The 14403-nt window shown below is 50.8% G+C and overlaps 1 protein-coding gene across 5 annotated transcripts in view; it reads left to right on the top strand.

The window, feature by feature from the left end:
* The window catches only part of CACNA1F (calcium voltage-gated channel subunit alpha1 F), a 562890-nt gene that overhangs the window by 46452 nt on the left and 502035 nt on the right, over nt 1-14403 (top strand). For all 5 annotated transcript variants that reach the window (XM_085629889.1, XM_085629888.1, XM_085629886.1 and 2 more), the window contains exon 4: nt 14260-14365. In XM_085629889.1, the coding sequence (XP_085486015.1) occupies nt 14260-14365 (106 nt within the window). The remainder of the gene's footprint in view (nt 1-14259; nt 14366-14403) is intronic.

The raw sequence follows: 14403 nt of genomic DNA, 5'->3' as shown, positions 1-14403 counted from the left end.
CGAGTTGGCGTACCGATTCCAGCACCATAGACAACATGTTACCAGTCTGATTAATCAATAAAGTCATCATGACCTGCTTATAAGCAACAGGGGAAGAACGAATAATACGATTCCGCACAGAAGATGTCAACAAACCATCAAGCAACCTGTCAGCAGTATTCAGAAAAATTGCCGTTTTCATCACCTCCTCTTTGAGACGTTGTGCAGCATCGCGCAAAGTATACCACGGTTTGTCATTCACAGGCCAGTCAGACTGAGTAGGATATTTTTGACTACAACCCCCAGTCGCCAATTGAAGCAAAGTAATTTGACCACCACCATTAAAGTTACGAAAATGATCCTGTACAGTAGAATCCGAACTCAAGGAACAAAACTTCAAACAATCGCCAGCATCCAACATAATGCCAGCAGCGCCCAGTTCATAAAGGCGCACCATCCATGTGAGTAAGGTCTCACCAGCTCGCTGCCGAAATCGCTGTAAAATATCACTAATTTCTTGTTGAGTAAAATCCTCCAAAGAGTCTAAAGCAATACCATTCGGAGCACCGGGAGCCTGCTGCAACTTCCGCCGAAAAACTGGATGCACCGAGACCGCGGGACGAGCATCACAAGGAGCTCGATCAGTACACGTAGAGGAACAATCAGTGTAAGAAGCATCGACCCCACTCGAAGGACGAGCGCAATCACGGGGTGCACCATCAGAGGCGCAAGAAGTAGACTTACAATCACGGCCGGAGCGAGAGGACTCGCGCTTGGCAGACTCCTCATCCGAGGAACGAGAATCACTCGAGTTCCAGATATTACCATCCCATTCATCAGGATTCCAATCCAGTCCAGCTTTTGCCACGACCAGACGCACCTTTCGCGTCGAAACCCGACCACGCCGATTCTTGTATTTATAACGAGCAATTCGCACAGCCGCCCTCTCGGCAATAGTTTGGTAAGTCTCAAGTTTGTCAGCAAGCAACTTATTTTGACACCGCAACAAAGTATGAGCATTCTGAATCTCAACAAAGTTCGCTTCCACATCCTTATGCAATTTCTGTAACTTCAACAACCTCTCATGCAGAATCCTGTACGCAGACAGAACAATCCAACCTCTGCGCCCCAAACTGGAAGCTCATCACCCTTAGATACCGGCGCCTTCTGTAAACAAGTAATCACATTAGCCGGCTCCGCCAGCTCCAAAAAAGAATTCCAATTCTCACTCAAACCAGTAGAATCAGCCCACTCACGGGCTAAGGCTTCATAAGGCGTTGAATCCCAGCCGGGAATATCAACGGGCAACTTAAAAGTAGATTTCGACTTTCTAGAAAACATCTCGGAAAAGAAAGAGAAAGAGAGAAAAAAAAACAAACTATACACACAATTATATACAAATAATAATATACAAACGAAACCACGCACGCGCCGAAAGCAAACACGATACAACCACAACGCTCACAGGTTTCGTAAACGGTTCGTGACGCCAAATGTTCTGCTTGGGTTTTCGGATCAGATAGAACCCGCTCATCAGAGCCTCACTAACCCAGCCAGAACGTTACCCCCTCCCCCTCCCTAGGGCCTATTTACAATAGGTAACCACATATATCTACCACCTAAGGACAGGGAATTCCTACTATACATACCAAGACCTCTTATAATCGGCGGCCTCGCGATCCCATACGGATCCAGACCTCTCTGCCCATACGACAGTATCACAAGTGGCGGCCTCGCGATCCCATACGAATCCAGACCTCTCTACCCAGACGGCAGTCTCAGCACAAGTGGCGGCCTCGCGATCCCATACGAATCCAGACCTCTCTACCCAGACGGCAGTCTCAGCACAAGTGGCGGCCTCGCGATCCCATACGAATCCAGACCTCTCTACCCAGACGGCAGTCTCAGCACAAGTGGCGGCCTCGCGATCCCATACGAATCCAGACCTCTCTACCCAGACGGCAGTCTCAGCACAAGTGGCGGCCTCGCGATCCCATACGAATCCAGACCTCTCTACCCAGACGGCAGTCTCAGCACAAGTGGCGGCCTCGCGATCCCATACGAATCCAGACCTCTCTACCCAGACGGCAGTCTCAGCACAAGTGGCGGCCTCGCGATCCCATACGAATCCAGACCTCTCTACCCAGACGGCAGTCTCAGCACAAGTGGCGGCCTCGCGATCCCATACGAATCCAGACCTCTCTACCCAGACGGCAGTCTCAGCACAAGTGGCGGCCTCGCGATCCCATACGAATCCAGACCTCTCTACCCAGACGGCAGTCTCAGCACAAGTGGCGGCCTCGCGATCCCATACGAATCCAGACCTCTCTACCCAGACGGCAGTCTCAGCACAAGTGGCGGCCTCGCGATCCCATACGAATCCAGACCTCTCTACCCAGACGGCAGTCTCAGCACAAGTGGCGGCCTCGCGATCCCATACGAATCCAGACCTCTCTACCCAGACGGCAGTCTCAGCACAAGTGGCGGCCTCGCGATCCCATACGAATCCAGAGCTCTCTACCCAGACGGCAGTCTCAGCACAAGTGGCGGCCTCGCGATCCCATACGAATCCAGACCTCTCTACCCAGACGGCAGTCTCAGCACAAGTGGCGGCCTCGCGATCCCATACGAATCCAGACCTCTCTACCCAGACGGCAGTCTCATACGACAGTTCATCCTATGATCACCATAACATACAAAAAGGGAATCAGTCTCACTATTCATCAGATCACACAAGGACTGCCAGTTCGAGCATAGCCTGTTCTCCGGTTCGAGGGGCTCCTCTCTCCCTTATTCAGTTACCACTTACCTGATCAGGGTTAACATCTGTTCATGTAGCCGCAGCTGACTAGAAGAATAGGCTACCCTCTTATACAAGAACACACAGCACATGTTGGTTCACTACAAACTGGGTACTTTATTACTCATTACATACGCAATCACATAACATTACAATATAACACATAACCTGCAAAGAAAAGTGAAAGATTAAGTTGTACACTCTAATAAGAAAGGGTCGACATCACCTTAGTAGTATGTAGCCTGCACTCAGTGGTCATCTAGGTTCCCTTCTCGTCTGTGCCTCGGCTCGCCTGGAAGTCACACCTCCGCAGTCACGGATACACGTCTGCACCGCTATGCGCTGTTCCCTTCACCCATCTCCGAGTCACTGGGACCTCTTCCTTATCGGCTACTCTCTCCTCTCTGGCTATTCTGCTAGGAGAGTATCTGTCTCTCGGTTTTTCTCCGCCTCCAAGATGGCGTCTGTCTTCCCTGGAATAAGTAGTAGCTTTACTGCTAACGGCTAGATGCCGCCTACGGACTGAACATGTAACTGCCTCAGACTTTCACTAACATAGAGGTGCGTTTCCTCATGGAAAATTCCGGCCCGTAACCTGCCGCCCACCAAATTCTTGTACCTCCCCGTACCAAGGACACGTTCCCAGCCGGCCGGCCTGATGTAGTGTCTTCGGCATGAAGAAAAATACAATCCTTCGATAAGGGCCGGCCTGAACCGGTTCTCTCCAAGCGAATAACACCTCATAACTAAAACATTACATTTGACCTAGAAGCATCCCAAGCTGCCGGAGCAGAAAGAAAGATGGAGTCTCTCCCGTTTGAGGCCTACCAGGCCTGAATTCAGCACGGCTCCATGAAATACCCTCACTACAGGACAGGTTATCCCTAATACTAACGAATCTATCCCCTAGGCTATGTGTGCAAGCCCTGATCTAAGGGGAAGAGCACAGGATCATGTCGAAGTGCCTAGTAAATAGGCTCCATTCACTACTCTAACCCTTAGACTTGAATGGTAAGAGACTGAAGTCACATTCAATCACCTTTCCTCACAAGAAGGCCGGGAAAATCGAGCAGAACATGGTCTTTCACCCATTTGCTGGTATTCGCTAATAATGGAAGGGTCCCTAGTCCGAATTGCTCATGCAATTTCCTGGCCAATGGGGGTTGAATAAAATCCAGAAAATGTTCCTTGCTATGTACATCTTTTACTAGCAGAAACTCTGCTGTTAGACGACCACATGAGGCACTTTCTTGTATGGACATTCATTTAGATAGTCTATAGCATTTAACTAGTTCCGACCTGGAAATCATGGCACATGATGTCTCGGGTGTTGCCTAACTTAAAAGCAAGATCCCTTATGTGACAAAGCCAAGGGATTTTGTTGGTGGCGCAGATAGTCAAGAGCTCATTTAGCTCAGCCCGAAAGACGGACAACTCTGGGGTCACCCATAACCTCCATCAGAATGTTAAAGGTCTCAGGGCAATCTCTTCATCAAGGGGCCTAATACCAAGATCCATGCGAAGGGGTGTGAGGGGGTACTACAGGGTAAACCTACAAGCTGCTGCATGAAATTGTTCTCCACCTTCGTCAAGGTAATGGTAGAGCAGTGCCCCCATAACTCCACCCCATATAATGTGGCACCCCTTGCTTGTGCTATGTAGATTTCCACCACAGGGGCGGCTGGTTTAAAAACTGAACTTCAATGCAATTTCATTAATACCGCCCACTGTCTGGGTCAGCCTGAGTCTTGCTTTGTCCAGCTGTGACCCCCATTCAAAGTGCTCTGACAGGGTAACTCCCAGATAGTCAAATATCTTCACTCTTTCCAGTGAAGTGCCGTGTAGTGAAGGGTTTGAACGAGTCGTGTTAGGGGGTTGAAGACCATATATTTAGTCTTTGTTAAATCGATCTCCAGCCCTCGCAACTTACAAAAATTGGCAAAGCCATCAAGAATGCGCTGGATACCCATTGGTGTTTTTGAAAGTAGCAGGGTGTCATCGGCAAACATCAGCGCAGGGACCTTCCCGGAGACTAACTTGGGGGCATCGTTGTCCTTTATTTAAGATGGTCAATAAGACCGTTGATAAAAAGACAAAATAAAGTAGGAGCCAAAACACATCCCTGCCGTACTCCCTTTTGGACAGGAAAATGGGAAGAAAGTTCCCCATATTTTCCACATCGTACTTGGGCAAAATTTTCTGAGTGGAGCCTTTCAATGACCTTGAGAAGTAGGGAGGAATCCCCAGGTCGCTCAGCACCTTCCAGAGTTTCTCCCGGGGTATAAGGTCGAAAGCCGACTTCAGATCAACAAATATAAGTTAGAGGCTGCCACCCTCTATAGTCACCGTTTTCCAGAAAAGTAGTTGTAGTCTGAATATCTGGTCTACGGTTGACATATTTGTCTGAAGCCGGCCTGGTAGGGACTTAATATTTGTTCTTCTTCCATCCAACCCTGAAGACGGTCAAAAAGCACACGGCCGAAGAGTTTTTGGGTAATATTGATTAAGCTGATCGGCCTATAGTTGGAGGGTGAAAGGGGACAGCCTTTTCGAAGATGGGAACTATTTCAGCCCCGTGCCAGGTATCAGGGGGATCCAAGCCCTTCAGGACAGCATTAAATAGAACACACAGGTATGGAATCCATATTTTGGGTTCTTCCCGGAAGACGTCTGCCGGTAATTTGTCTAGCCCTGGCGCTTTGTTACGGTGAAGCCTATTAATAGTGTTTCCCACTTCGGTCATAGTGATCTCCATGTCCCCCACCTGATGGGACTCCAATGCCATACTGGAGTTAACGGTGTTATCGGGCTCACCATCCCTAATGGAGTACAATGACCCAAAGTGGGTCTCCCAGGCTTTAGACACTATGTTGGGCTCGATGGCCGATCTCCCTTCCCTGTTGCCCGAGCTCACTATTGCCCAAAAGGTTTTCAGATCTTTATCGTTGAGGGCAATCCTGAGAGTTTCCCACCTCTCTAGTTCAACGTTTTTTTTCTTCCTGCTGGGTGGTCCATTTATACCTGGCCCTACAAAGTTTAATTTGGGCCTATCCTTCGCCTTCACCGCCTCCAGGAGCTCTCTGATTGGCCTTGCGACACTTATCATTGAACCAAGAGCATTTGTTGCGATTACTTTCCCTCCTACGCACAACTGGGAAGAATACATCCGCCAGTTTCGAGGTTAGCTCTGCGTGTATTTTCCCTGCCTTGTCTATTTCCACGATGGGACCATCCACCTGTGCTACCTCCCCCATTTTAGTTATCATTGGGATTGCTAGCTGGTAGACTTTAGCCAGCTTGAGGGGAGACTGTTGTATGTGGTCCCATCTGACATGTCTTCTATTGTTTGTTATTGCTATTGGATTTATTGGACTTATTGCATTTGTCAGGGCGGAAGGAGGCTTGGAGATGCCAAGGCCCCATGATATTAAAACCAGAATCAGGACATTATGGTCGCTATCCTGCCTCTGTGTGATATAAAAGTCAAGGACCTTTTCCCAGAGTCTTGTTTCCACCATGATGTAGTCAATTAGGGAGGCTTGACCTGCTCTGTTGAATGTGAGCTGTCCCGGCTGATCGGATTTAGTCCTTCCATTGCATGCCCTTAGCGATAGAGCTAGAGTGAGTGAGTTTAGTGCATTACCAGTGGTGACCATACTTTAGTAGGGGTGGTCAGGGGGTCGGGTATAGACCAATAAAGATCTTCTTCAGTGGGACCGGAGTGAGTTGGATCAGTAAGGGGTTCAAAATGGCAATTACAATCACCCCCTACAATCAGCCCTATCCCTGGGTCCAGAGTTGGAATAAAATGTCCCAGATGGTCGATGGTGGCAGATTCTAGGCTGTTGTTAACAGGACGAGAATACACGTTAATTAGGGCACTTTTCGTCTTTGTGGGAAATGTGAGCAGAACACATTGGATGTCATATGAGGGTGTTGTCATCTGGTCTGCTCTGCAGCCAAGGTGGGTGCCTACCCAGATGGATAGGCCTTGTTTTACAGGAAGCCAGTGTAGATTTTTCAGATCTTGGGAAACTGAACTGAATTTTTTGCAAGACCTGGAGTTTGTTTATGTTATACTTATGAGTGGCCAGAAGCAGACCGTTGCAATGATCTATTTTAGACAGGATTATCTAGGTAACTAATGTCTTTTGCAGATTGGCAGGTATGAAAGGCAGAACTTTTGCATGGATGACGTCTGCATGGCTGGACCGCGGAGGCACTGCGGTCCTCTTCCTCTGGGACTTCTCTGCAGCATTTAACAGAGTCTTGCCCTCCATCCTCGTTTAACGCCTACACAACCTTGGATTCAAGGACATGCTCTCCGAAGGATCTGCTTCTTCCTGACTGGAAGCACGTGTCAGTCACCCGGGCACCTTCCACCCCGGACACCTGCAAACCTCATCTGAGGAGGTCCGCAAGGATCCTCTCTAAGCCGAACCTTCTTCACCGCATACATGATCCCCTAGCCAGCATCATCTGCTCTCACAATACCAACGTCCTGTCCTACGCTCCTGCACTGACACGCAACTCATTCTCTCCCTCACGGACAAGACTCCCACTACCCAGATCAAGCTCAATGACTTTATGACTGAAATTGCCACTGGATGAAGACCGACAAGACGGAAAATGAGATCTTAAGGAAGAGCACATCACCGCGGGACTCCACCTGGCGGCCAACACAGCTAGGACTGACCTCCTCCACGCCAAGAACTAAGAACCAAGAACCATTGACGGCCAACTCAACATTACAACCCAAGTCAATGCTGCCACTGCCTCATGCTTCCATACCTTGAAGCTGCTGAGGAGGATTTTCAAATGGCTTCCAATCAGCTCCTGGAAAATGGTCCTCACACCCTGCTCACAAGCGTGCAATACTATGGGAAAAACCAAAAACTCACCAGAAGTCTGCAGACGATTCAGAACTCGGCAGCCAGAATCCCTCTCAACCTCCCACGCCGCACTCTCAACACCACACCTGAAGGAGCCCCACTCACGCCGCACTCTCAACACCACACCTGAAGGAGCCCCACTCATGCCGCACTCTCAACACCACACCTGAAGGAGCCCCACTCACGCCGCACTCTCAACACCACACCTGAAGGAGCCCCACTCACGCCGCACTCTCAACACCACACCTGAAGGAGCCACACTCACGCTGCACTCTCAACACCACACCTGAAGGAGCCCCACTCACGCCACACTCTCAACACCACACCTGAAGGAGCCCCACTCACGCCGCACTCTCAACACTACACCTGAAGGAGCCCCACTCACGCCGCACTCTCAACACCACACCTGAAGGAGCCCCACTCACGCCGCACTCTCTGCACCACACCTGAAGGAGCCCCACTCACGCCGCACTCGCAACACCACACCTGAAGGAGCCCCACTCACGCCACACTCTCAACACCACACCTGAAGGAGCCCCACTCACACCACACTCTCAACACCACACCTGAAGGAGCCCCACTCACGCCGCGCTGTCAACACCACACCTGAAGGAGCCCCACTCACGCCGCGCTCTCAACACCACACCTGAAGGAGCCCCACTCACGCCACACTCTCAACACCACACCTGAAGGAGCCCCACTCACGCCGCACTCTCAACACCACACCTGAAGGAGCCCCACTCACGCCGCACTCTCTACACCACACCTGAAGGAGCCCCACTCACGCCGCACTCGCAACACCACACCTGAAGGAGCCCCACTCACACCGCACTCTCAACACCACACCTGAAGGAGCCCCCCTGACGCCACACTCTCAACACCAAACCTGAAGGAGCCCCACTCACGCCGCGCTCTCAACACCACACCTGAAGGAGCCCCACTCACGCCGCACTCGCAACACCACACCTGAAGGAGCCCCACTCACGCCGCACTCTCAACACCACACCTGAAGGAGCCCCACTCACGCCACACTCTCAACACCACACCTGAAGGAGCCCCACTCACGCCGCACTCTCAACACCACACCTGAAGGAGCCCCACTCACGCCGCACTCTCAACACCACACCTGAAGGAGCCCCACTCACGCCGCGCTCTCAACACCACACCTGAAGGAGCCCCACTCACGCCGCGCTCTCAACACCACACCTGAAGGAGCCCCACTCACGCCACACTCTCAACACCACACCTGAAGGAGCCACACTCACGCCGCGCTCTCAACACCACACCTGAAGGAGCCCCACTCACGCCGCACTCGCAACACCACACCTGAAGGAGCCCCACTCACGCCACACTCTCAACACCACACCTGAAGGAGCCCCACTCACGCCGCGCTCTCAACACCACACCTGAAGGACCTCCACTGGCTCCTCATACACAACCCAGCACAATTCAAGCTCCTCACCCACAGTTTCAAGGTGCTACATAACACTGGCCCAGCATACCTCAACAATCACCTCTGCTTTCACAAATCTTCCCAAAACCTCAGCTCGTCTGAACTCCTACTTACACACATCGCACGCATACGGAAGATCAGATCTGGTGGTCGAGCCTTCTCCTATATCATTCCCAAAGTGTGGAACGACTTGCCACTACACATGAGAGCCGCCGCCTTTCTTGAATTCTGCAACAAGCTGTTCAGTTAGTACCACCAGGCCCTGGGTGTGCCTAGACTCAGACCTGCTCAGCGCTAGGATACCCTCCCGGGCGATAGTGCGCTCTGGCTAGACTCACACCTGCTCAGCGCTAGGATACCCTCCCGGGTGATAGAGCACTCTGCCCGGACTCACACCTGCTCATCGCTAGGATACCCTCCCGGGCGATAGTGCGCTCTGGCTAGACTCACACTTGCTCAGCGCTAGGATACCCTCCCGGGCGATAGTGCGCTCTGGCCAGACTCACACCTGTTCAGCGTCAGGATACCCTCCCGGGTGATGGTGCGCTCCGGCTAGACTCACACCTGCTCAGCGCTAGGATACCCTACCGGGCGATAGTGCGCTCTGGCCAGACTCACACCTGCTCAGCAATAGGATACCCTCACGGGTGATAGTGTGCTCTGCCTAGACTCACACCTGCACAGCCCAGGATACCCTCCCGGGCGATAGTGCGCTCTGGCTAGACTCAGACCTGCTCAGCGCTAGGATACCCTCCCGGGCGATAGTGCGCTCTGGCTAGACTCACACCTGCTCAGCGCTAGGATACCCTCCCGGGTGATAGAGCACTCTGCCCGGACTCACACCTGCTCAGCGCTAGGATACCCTCCCGGGCGATAGTGCGCTCCGGCTAGACTCACACCTGCTCAGCGCTAGGATACCCTCCCGGGCGATAGTGCGCTCTGGCTAGACTCACACCTGCTCGGCGCTAGGATACCCTCACGGGCGATAGTGCGCTCTGGCTAGACTCACACCTGTTCAGCGTCAGGATACCCTCCCGGGTGATAGTGCGCTCCGGCTAGACTCACACCTGCTCAGCGCTAGGATACCCTCCCGGGCGATAGTGCACTCTGGCCAGACTCACACCTGCTCAGCAATAGGATACCCTCACGGGTGATAGTGTGCTCTGCCTAGACTCACACCTGCACAGCCCAGGATACCCTCCCGGGCGATAGTGCGCTCTGGCTAGACTCACAGTGATCGGCGCCAGGATACCCTCCGGGTGATAGTGCGCTGTGGCTAGACTCACACCTGCTCAACGCTAGGATACCCTCCTGGGTGATTGTGCGCTCTGGCCAGACTCACACCTGCTCAGCGCCAGGATACCCTCCCGGGTGAAAGTGCGCTCTACAAATCTGCATAACATAACATAACAATGTGGGACTTGGCATAATGCACGCTTCCCAGGCCTGTGACACTGCCGCCCTTCCAGATCTCTAGTCACCAGAAGAAACTTGGCCACCCTGGAGTGAACCCTTCCTCGAGGGGTCCTTTTCTTAGGCATCCATGCCTGAGATCACTTGCCTGTGATCCAGAGATCCCACAGGATACTGAAGCCGAGGATGCTTTTGGTGGGCTAGAATCCGTTCCTCTTGTAAGTCATGCCCAAGAATGACCCTGCTGTAGTGAGCCCGGTATACGAACCAGCAGCAGAGGTGGCCCCATGGACGTCTTGCCTGTGTCTCCATGACCTGTAATGCGCGTTTAATTTGGGTCAATTAATTCTGAAGGTGGTAACAACAAAAACAACTGTGTTGCGCCCAATTACGAAGAACCACAGGTTGTGAGTAAAGGGGTCTGGGGCCAGTAGCCCTCCAATGAAGAAGTGGTTACTCATAGTCAGGACAGAGATGGGAACGCTTGCTCTATCTTGAGGGCTTTGGAAAGGGTCGTCCTTGAGGAACTGTGCTCCTCCAGGCTTGGATTCAGGGTCCTCCTCAACAGAGTATGGGCAGTCGTCAACACAGGGGGTGTGAACCCCAACCGCTAACAGCAGCACATGGGGTTCCAATGAGCTTTGATGGTGCTCGACCTGAAGGAGGAGATTAGCTGTGATTGGTCCAGGGGCAGATCCCCAGACTGCAGCGCCAGAGTTTTGAGGTGCATTGCCAAGGGGCGCTGCACTCCGCGTGAGTGCACGTTACCCCACGAGAAGCATCACAGCGCTTTCTGTTACGCAGAGGGCGGGCCCCAATTCAGTGGTGGTGTGTAGGGCGGATCCACAGTCTTTCCCAAACATCTCAAGAACGTGTGAAGAGGTGTGCACAAAAACCAGGGTCCAGCACAAGTGAAAAGCCCGTTGAGCTGCTCACATGTGAGACATGGAAGCGCATCACACAGCAGGGGCTGGGGTCATTCCTAAGCCACTGAGGGCTTTTATACCAGTGCCTTCCATCGCATCCAAGAAACACGTGGAGTCCAGTTCAGGAAGGTGATGAGAGCCGAGCAGGGCTCCTTTGATACTTGGTTCGGCTGACCACGGCTGACCACTGCCTGCTCCTCCAGAGGTGACTGTCCCTTTAATGAACACTGGCTGCTTTAAAAACCTGTTCCCATTTAAAAATCAGATGCAAGGTTGGAGGTCTGCTGTCCCGTGCAGGCCTGCAGCCAATCTCCGGGGGTCTCACATTGTGGCCTACCTCATTAATATTCATTAGGCAGGTGTGGCGCAGCGGACAGGGCGGCTGACTCCGGGGCACGGCGCTCACGGTTCAATCCCCGGCGCCGGCGGCAGCTCAGCCCCGCACACTGTGACTCTGGGCAACAGCTCGCTTGATCTCCCCGACGGCCCCCAGCGCCTTGTGACCCTTATGGGTGATTCGTTTGCGCTTTTATTTATTTAATGCGTTTTTATATAGCGCGGACTTTACCCGAAGGTGTCAGAGCGCTTCACAATAGCAGCAGTAATGATACATATGGAGCAAAAATACAAGTGAGCATGTTACAAAATCAAACGTTACGTTACATGAGGCAATAGTGACAATTGTGCAAGTATCAAGGGCAAATAAAATACAAGAGGTAGCAAACGATACGTTACAAAAGGAAAAAGTGACGTGTGCAGGTTACAAGAGCATACAAAGTACACAGAGGAAAACAATTGCAATAAATGGCCGACACTCAGAACACTAAAACAAAAGTTACGTTACATGAGTCAGTGGTGGCCGTAGTGCATGTATCAAAAGCAAACAAAATACAAGAGGTAGCAAACGATACGTTACAAAAGGAGAAAGTGACATGTGTGCAAGTTACAAAAGCGATCAAAATACAAGTAAAAGTATAATACTGCACTAAATGGCAGACACTCAAAACACAAAACACACTGAGAAGGCACTTCTATAGGCATGGAGAACAGAATTTCCTATAACGGCAGGACTTCCTTCAGAAAATATAAGGCGTGAATTAAATTTGGAAGTGTCTTTGAAGGAGGAGAGATTTGAGGTCAGTTTTGTAACAAATACCGGGTTATTTATTTGTGATCTGCTGCTGCATGAAAGTTTACGATGTCACTTACTAGCACCTGTTGCATCAGAAACGACACACGCAGCCTTGCGAATCCTTTGCTATGCGCATTATACTTCCTGTTTGGCAGCGCGTGATCGATCGCCAGGCCCCTAATGCGCATATTTATTGGCATTTTGTGAATATTGACCAGGCTGTTTATCAGTAAGAGTCATTAATGCACTGCTCATGACCTCAGTCATGACGTATGCTATGATATCATTGATAACATCACTGATGACATCTGATATGACATCATTAAGGACCTCCCTGTGCACGGCGGGTGCACAAGTTAAAGGGGCTTCATTTAACTTTAATTGGTGAATTTCAGTGTTTTTTAGTTTAAAATGTTACATTTTAACTTACATTTATACCTAATTATAACTTAACTTTCAGCTTTGTTTTTTTCAGTGAATATATATATATATATATATATATATATATGTGTGTGTGTGTGTGTGTGTGTGTGTGTGTGTGTGTGTGTGTGTAGCGAAAGGGTAAGCACATTTATTAAGTACTTACCTGTGAGATGCAATGGCAGTCCTGCATGAGCTTGGTGAGGGACCCCTTAGGGTGGCACAGTTTGAGCTGCAGCCCTCAGGGACCCTCTTTAGTTCCAAGGCCATAGGGACCGGGGCTGCAGCCCTCAGGGACCCTCTTTAGTTCCAAGGCCACAGGTACCGGGTTACCACTTACTATGGACTTACAGGGGTGCTAAAGCGGGGCCAATTGTGGAGCAATGGTACAGTTTAGGGAAAGAACACTGGCACTGGGGACTTTAGCAGGAGCCCAGAACACTTTCAGTCAAAGTTGCATCAGATACCAGGCAAAAAGTGGGGGTAATCATGTCAAAAAGGGCACATTCCTACATAACCACCCCCAAACGAAAGATGGTGAAAGTATCTTTTTTGTTTTTGTCGGTTTTTTAGATACTTTGGCCGAAGCTCTGGAATACGGTCCCCTCTGGGGTTCGGACTATCGCTTCCATCGGGGCTTTTCGTAAGAGACTTAGGAGCTGGCTTATTTCATTATCGTGGGGGCCTCTGATCTTATGCCGGGAGCCCTTTGGGCAGCCATGCGCCTTACAAATGCACTAACAATAAGCTGGAGAGTAGGGAGAAGGCCGCCTTGATGTGAGGGGAAATCAAAGACATTGAAGGGAAGTATTTCTATACCTCGGGTCCAGGCATTCAGGCCTGGGATGGGATTGTCTGTACCAGCCCCGATTCTGTCTTCTGCTGCTTGTCAGGTGTTTACACCCTCGCATCGTATTTCCACGCTCCCTGCCTGTGTTTCTCCACGAGATATTGATTGCCCTGAACATGCATGTATCAAGTGTTTTTTAAATTCGGACAGATGTTCTCATACTTTTTTCCTCAAAACCACTTTGAAAGAACGCAAAAATCCAGATTTAAATCCCACTTTGGTACCTTTGTAGTATTCAAGACTTCTGGTGAATTTGTGAAAGAAAAACTTCTGAACTCCTGTAGAAAGAGAAGGGAGGTTAGAGGGGTGACAGGAGGGGGGGAGTTGTGAAGGGGGAGACGGAGGATTTTTCGCCTTGGTGTGGTTTTTTCTTTGACTCCTCACTTCTTTTCAGACCCTTCGACATTCTCATCCTCCTCACCATTTTTGCTAACTGCGTGGCCTTAGGGGTCTACATCCCCTTCCCCGAGGATGACTCCAACACCTCCAACCACAACCTGGTGAGTACAGTGTGTGCGTGTGACTGTCTGCATTGTAG

Source organism: Triturus cristatus, chromosome 10, assembly GCF_964204655.1.
Source record: "Triturus cristatus chromosome 10, aTriCri1.1, whole genome shotgun sequence".
In the NCBI taxonomy this organism is placed as follows: Eukaryota; Metazoa; Chordata; class Amphibia; order Caudata; family Salamandridae; genus Triturus; species Triturus cristatus.
Note: the sequence above shows the minus strand (reverse complement) of the source record. Positions and strands in the feature narration are given on the sequence as shown.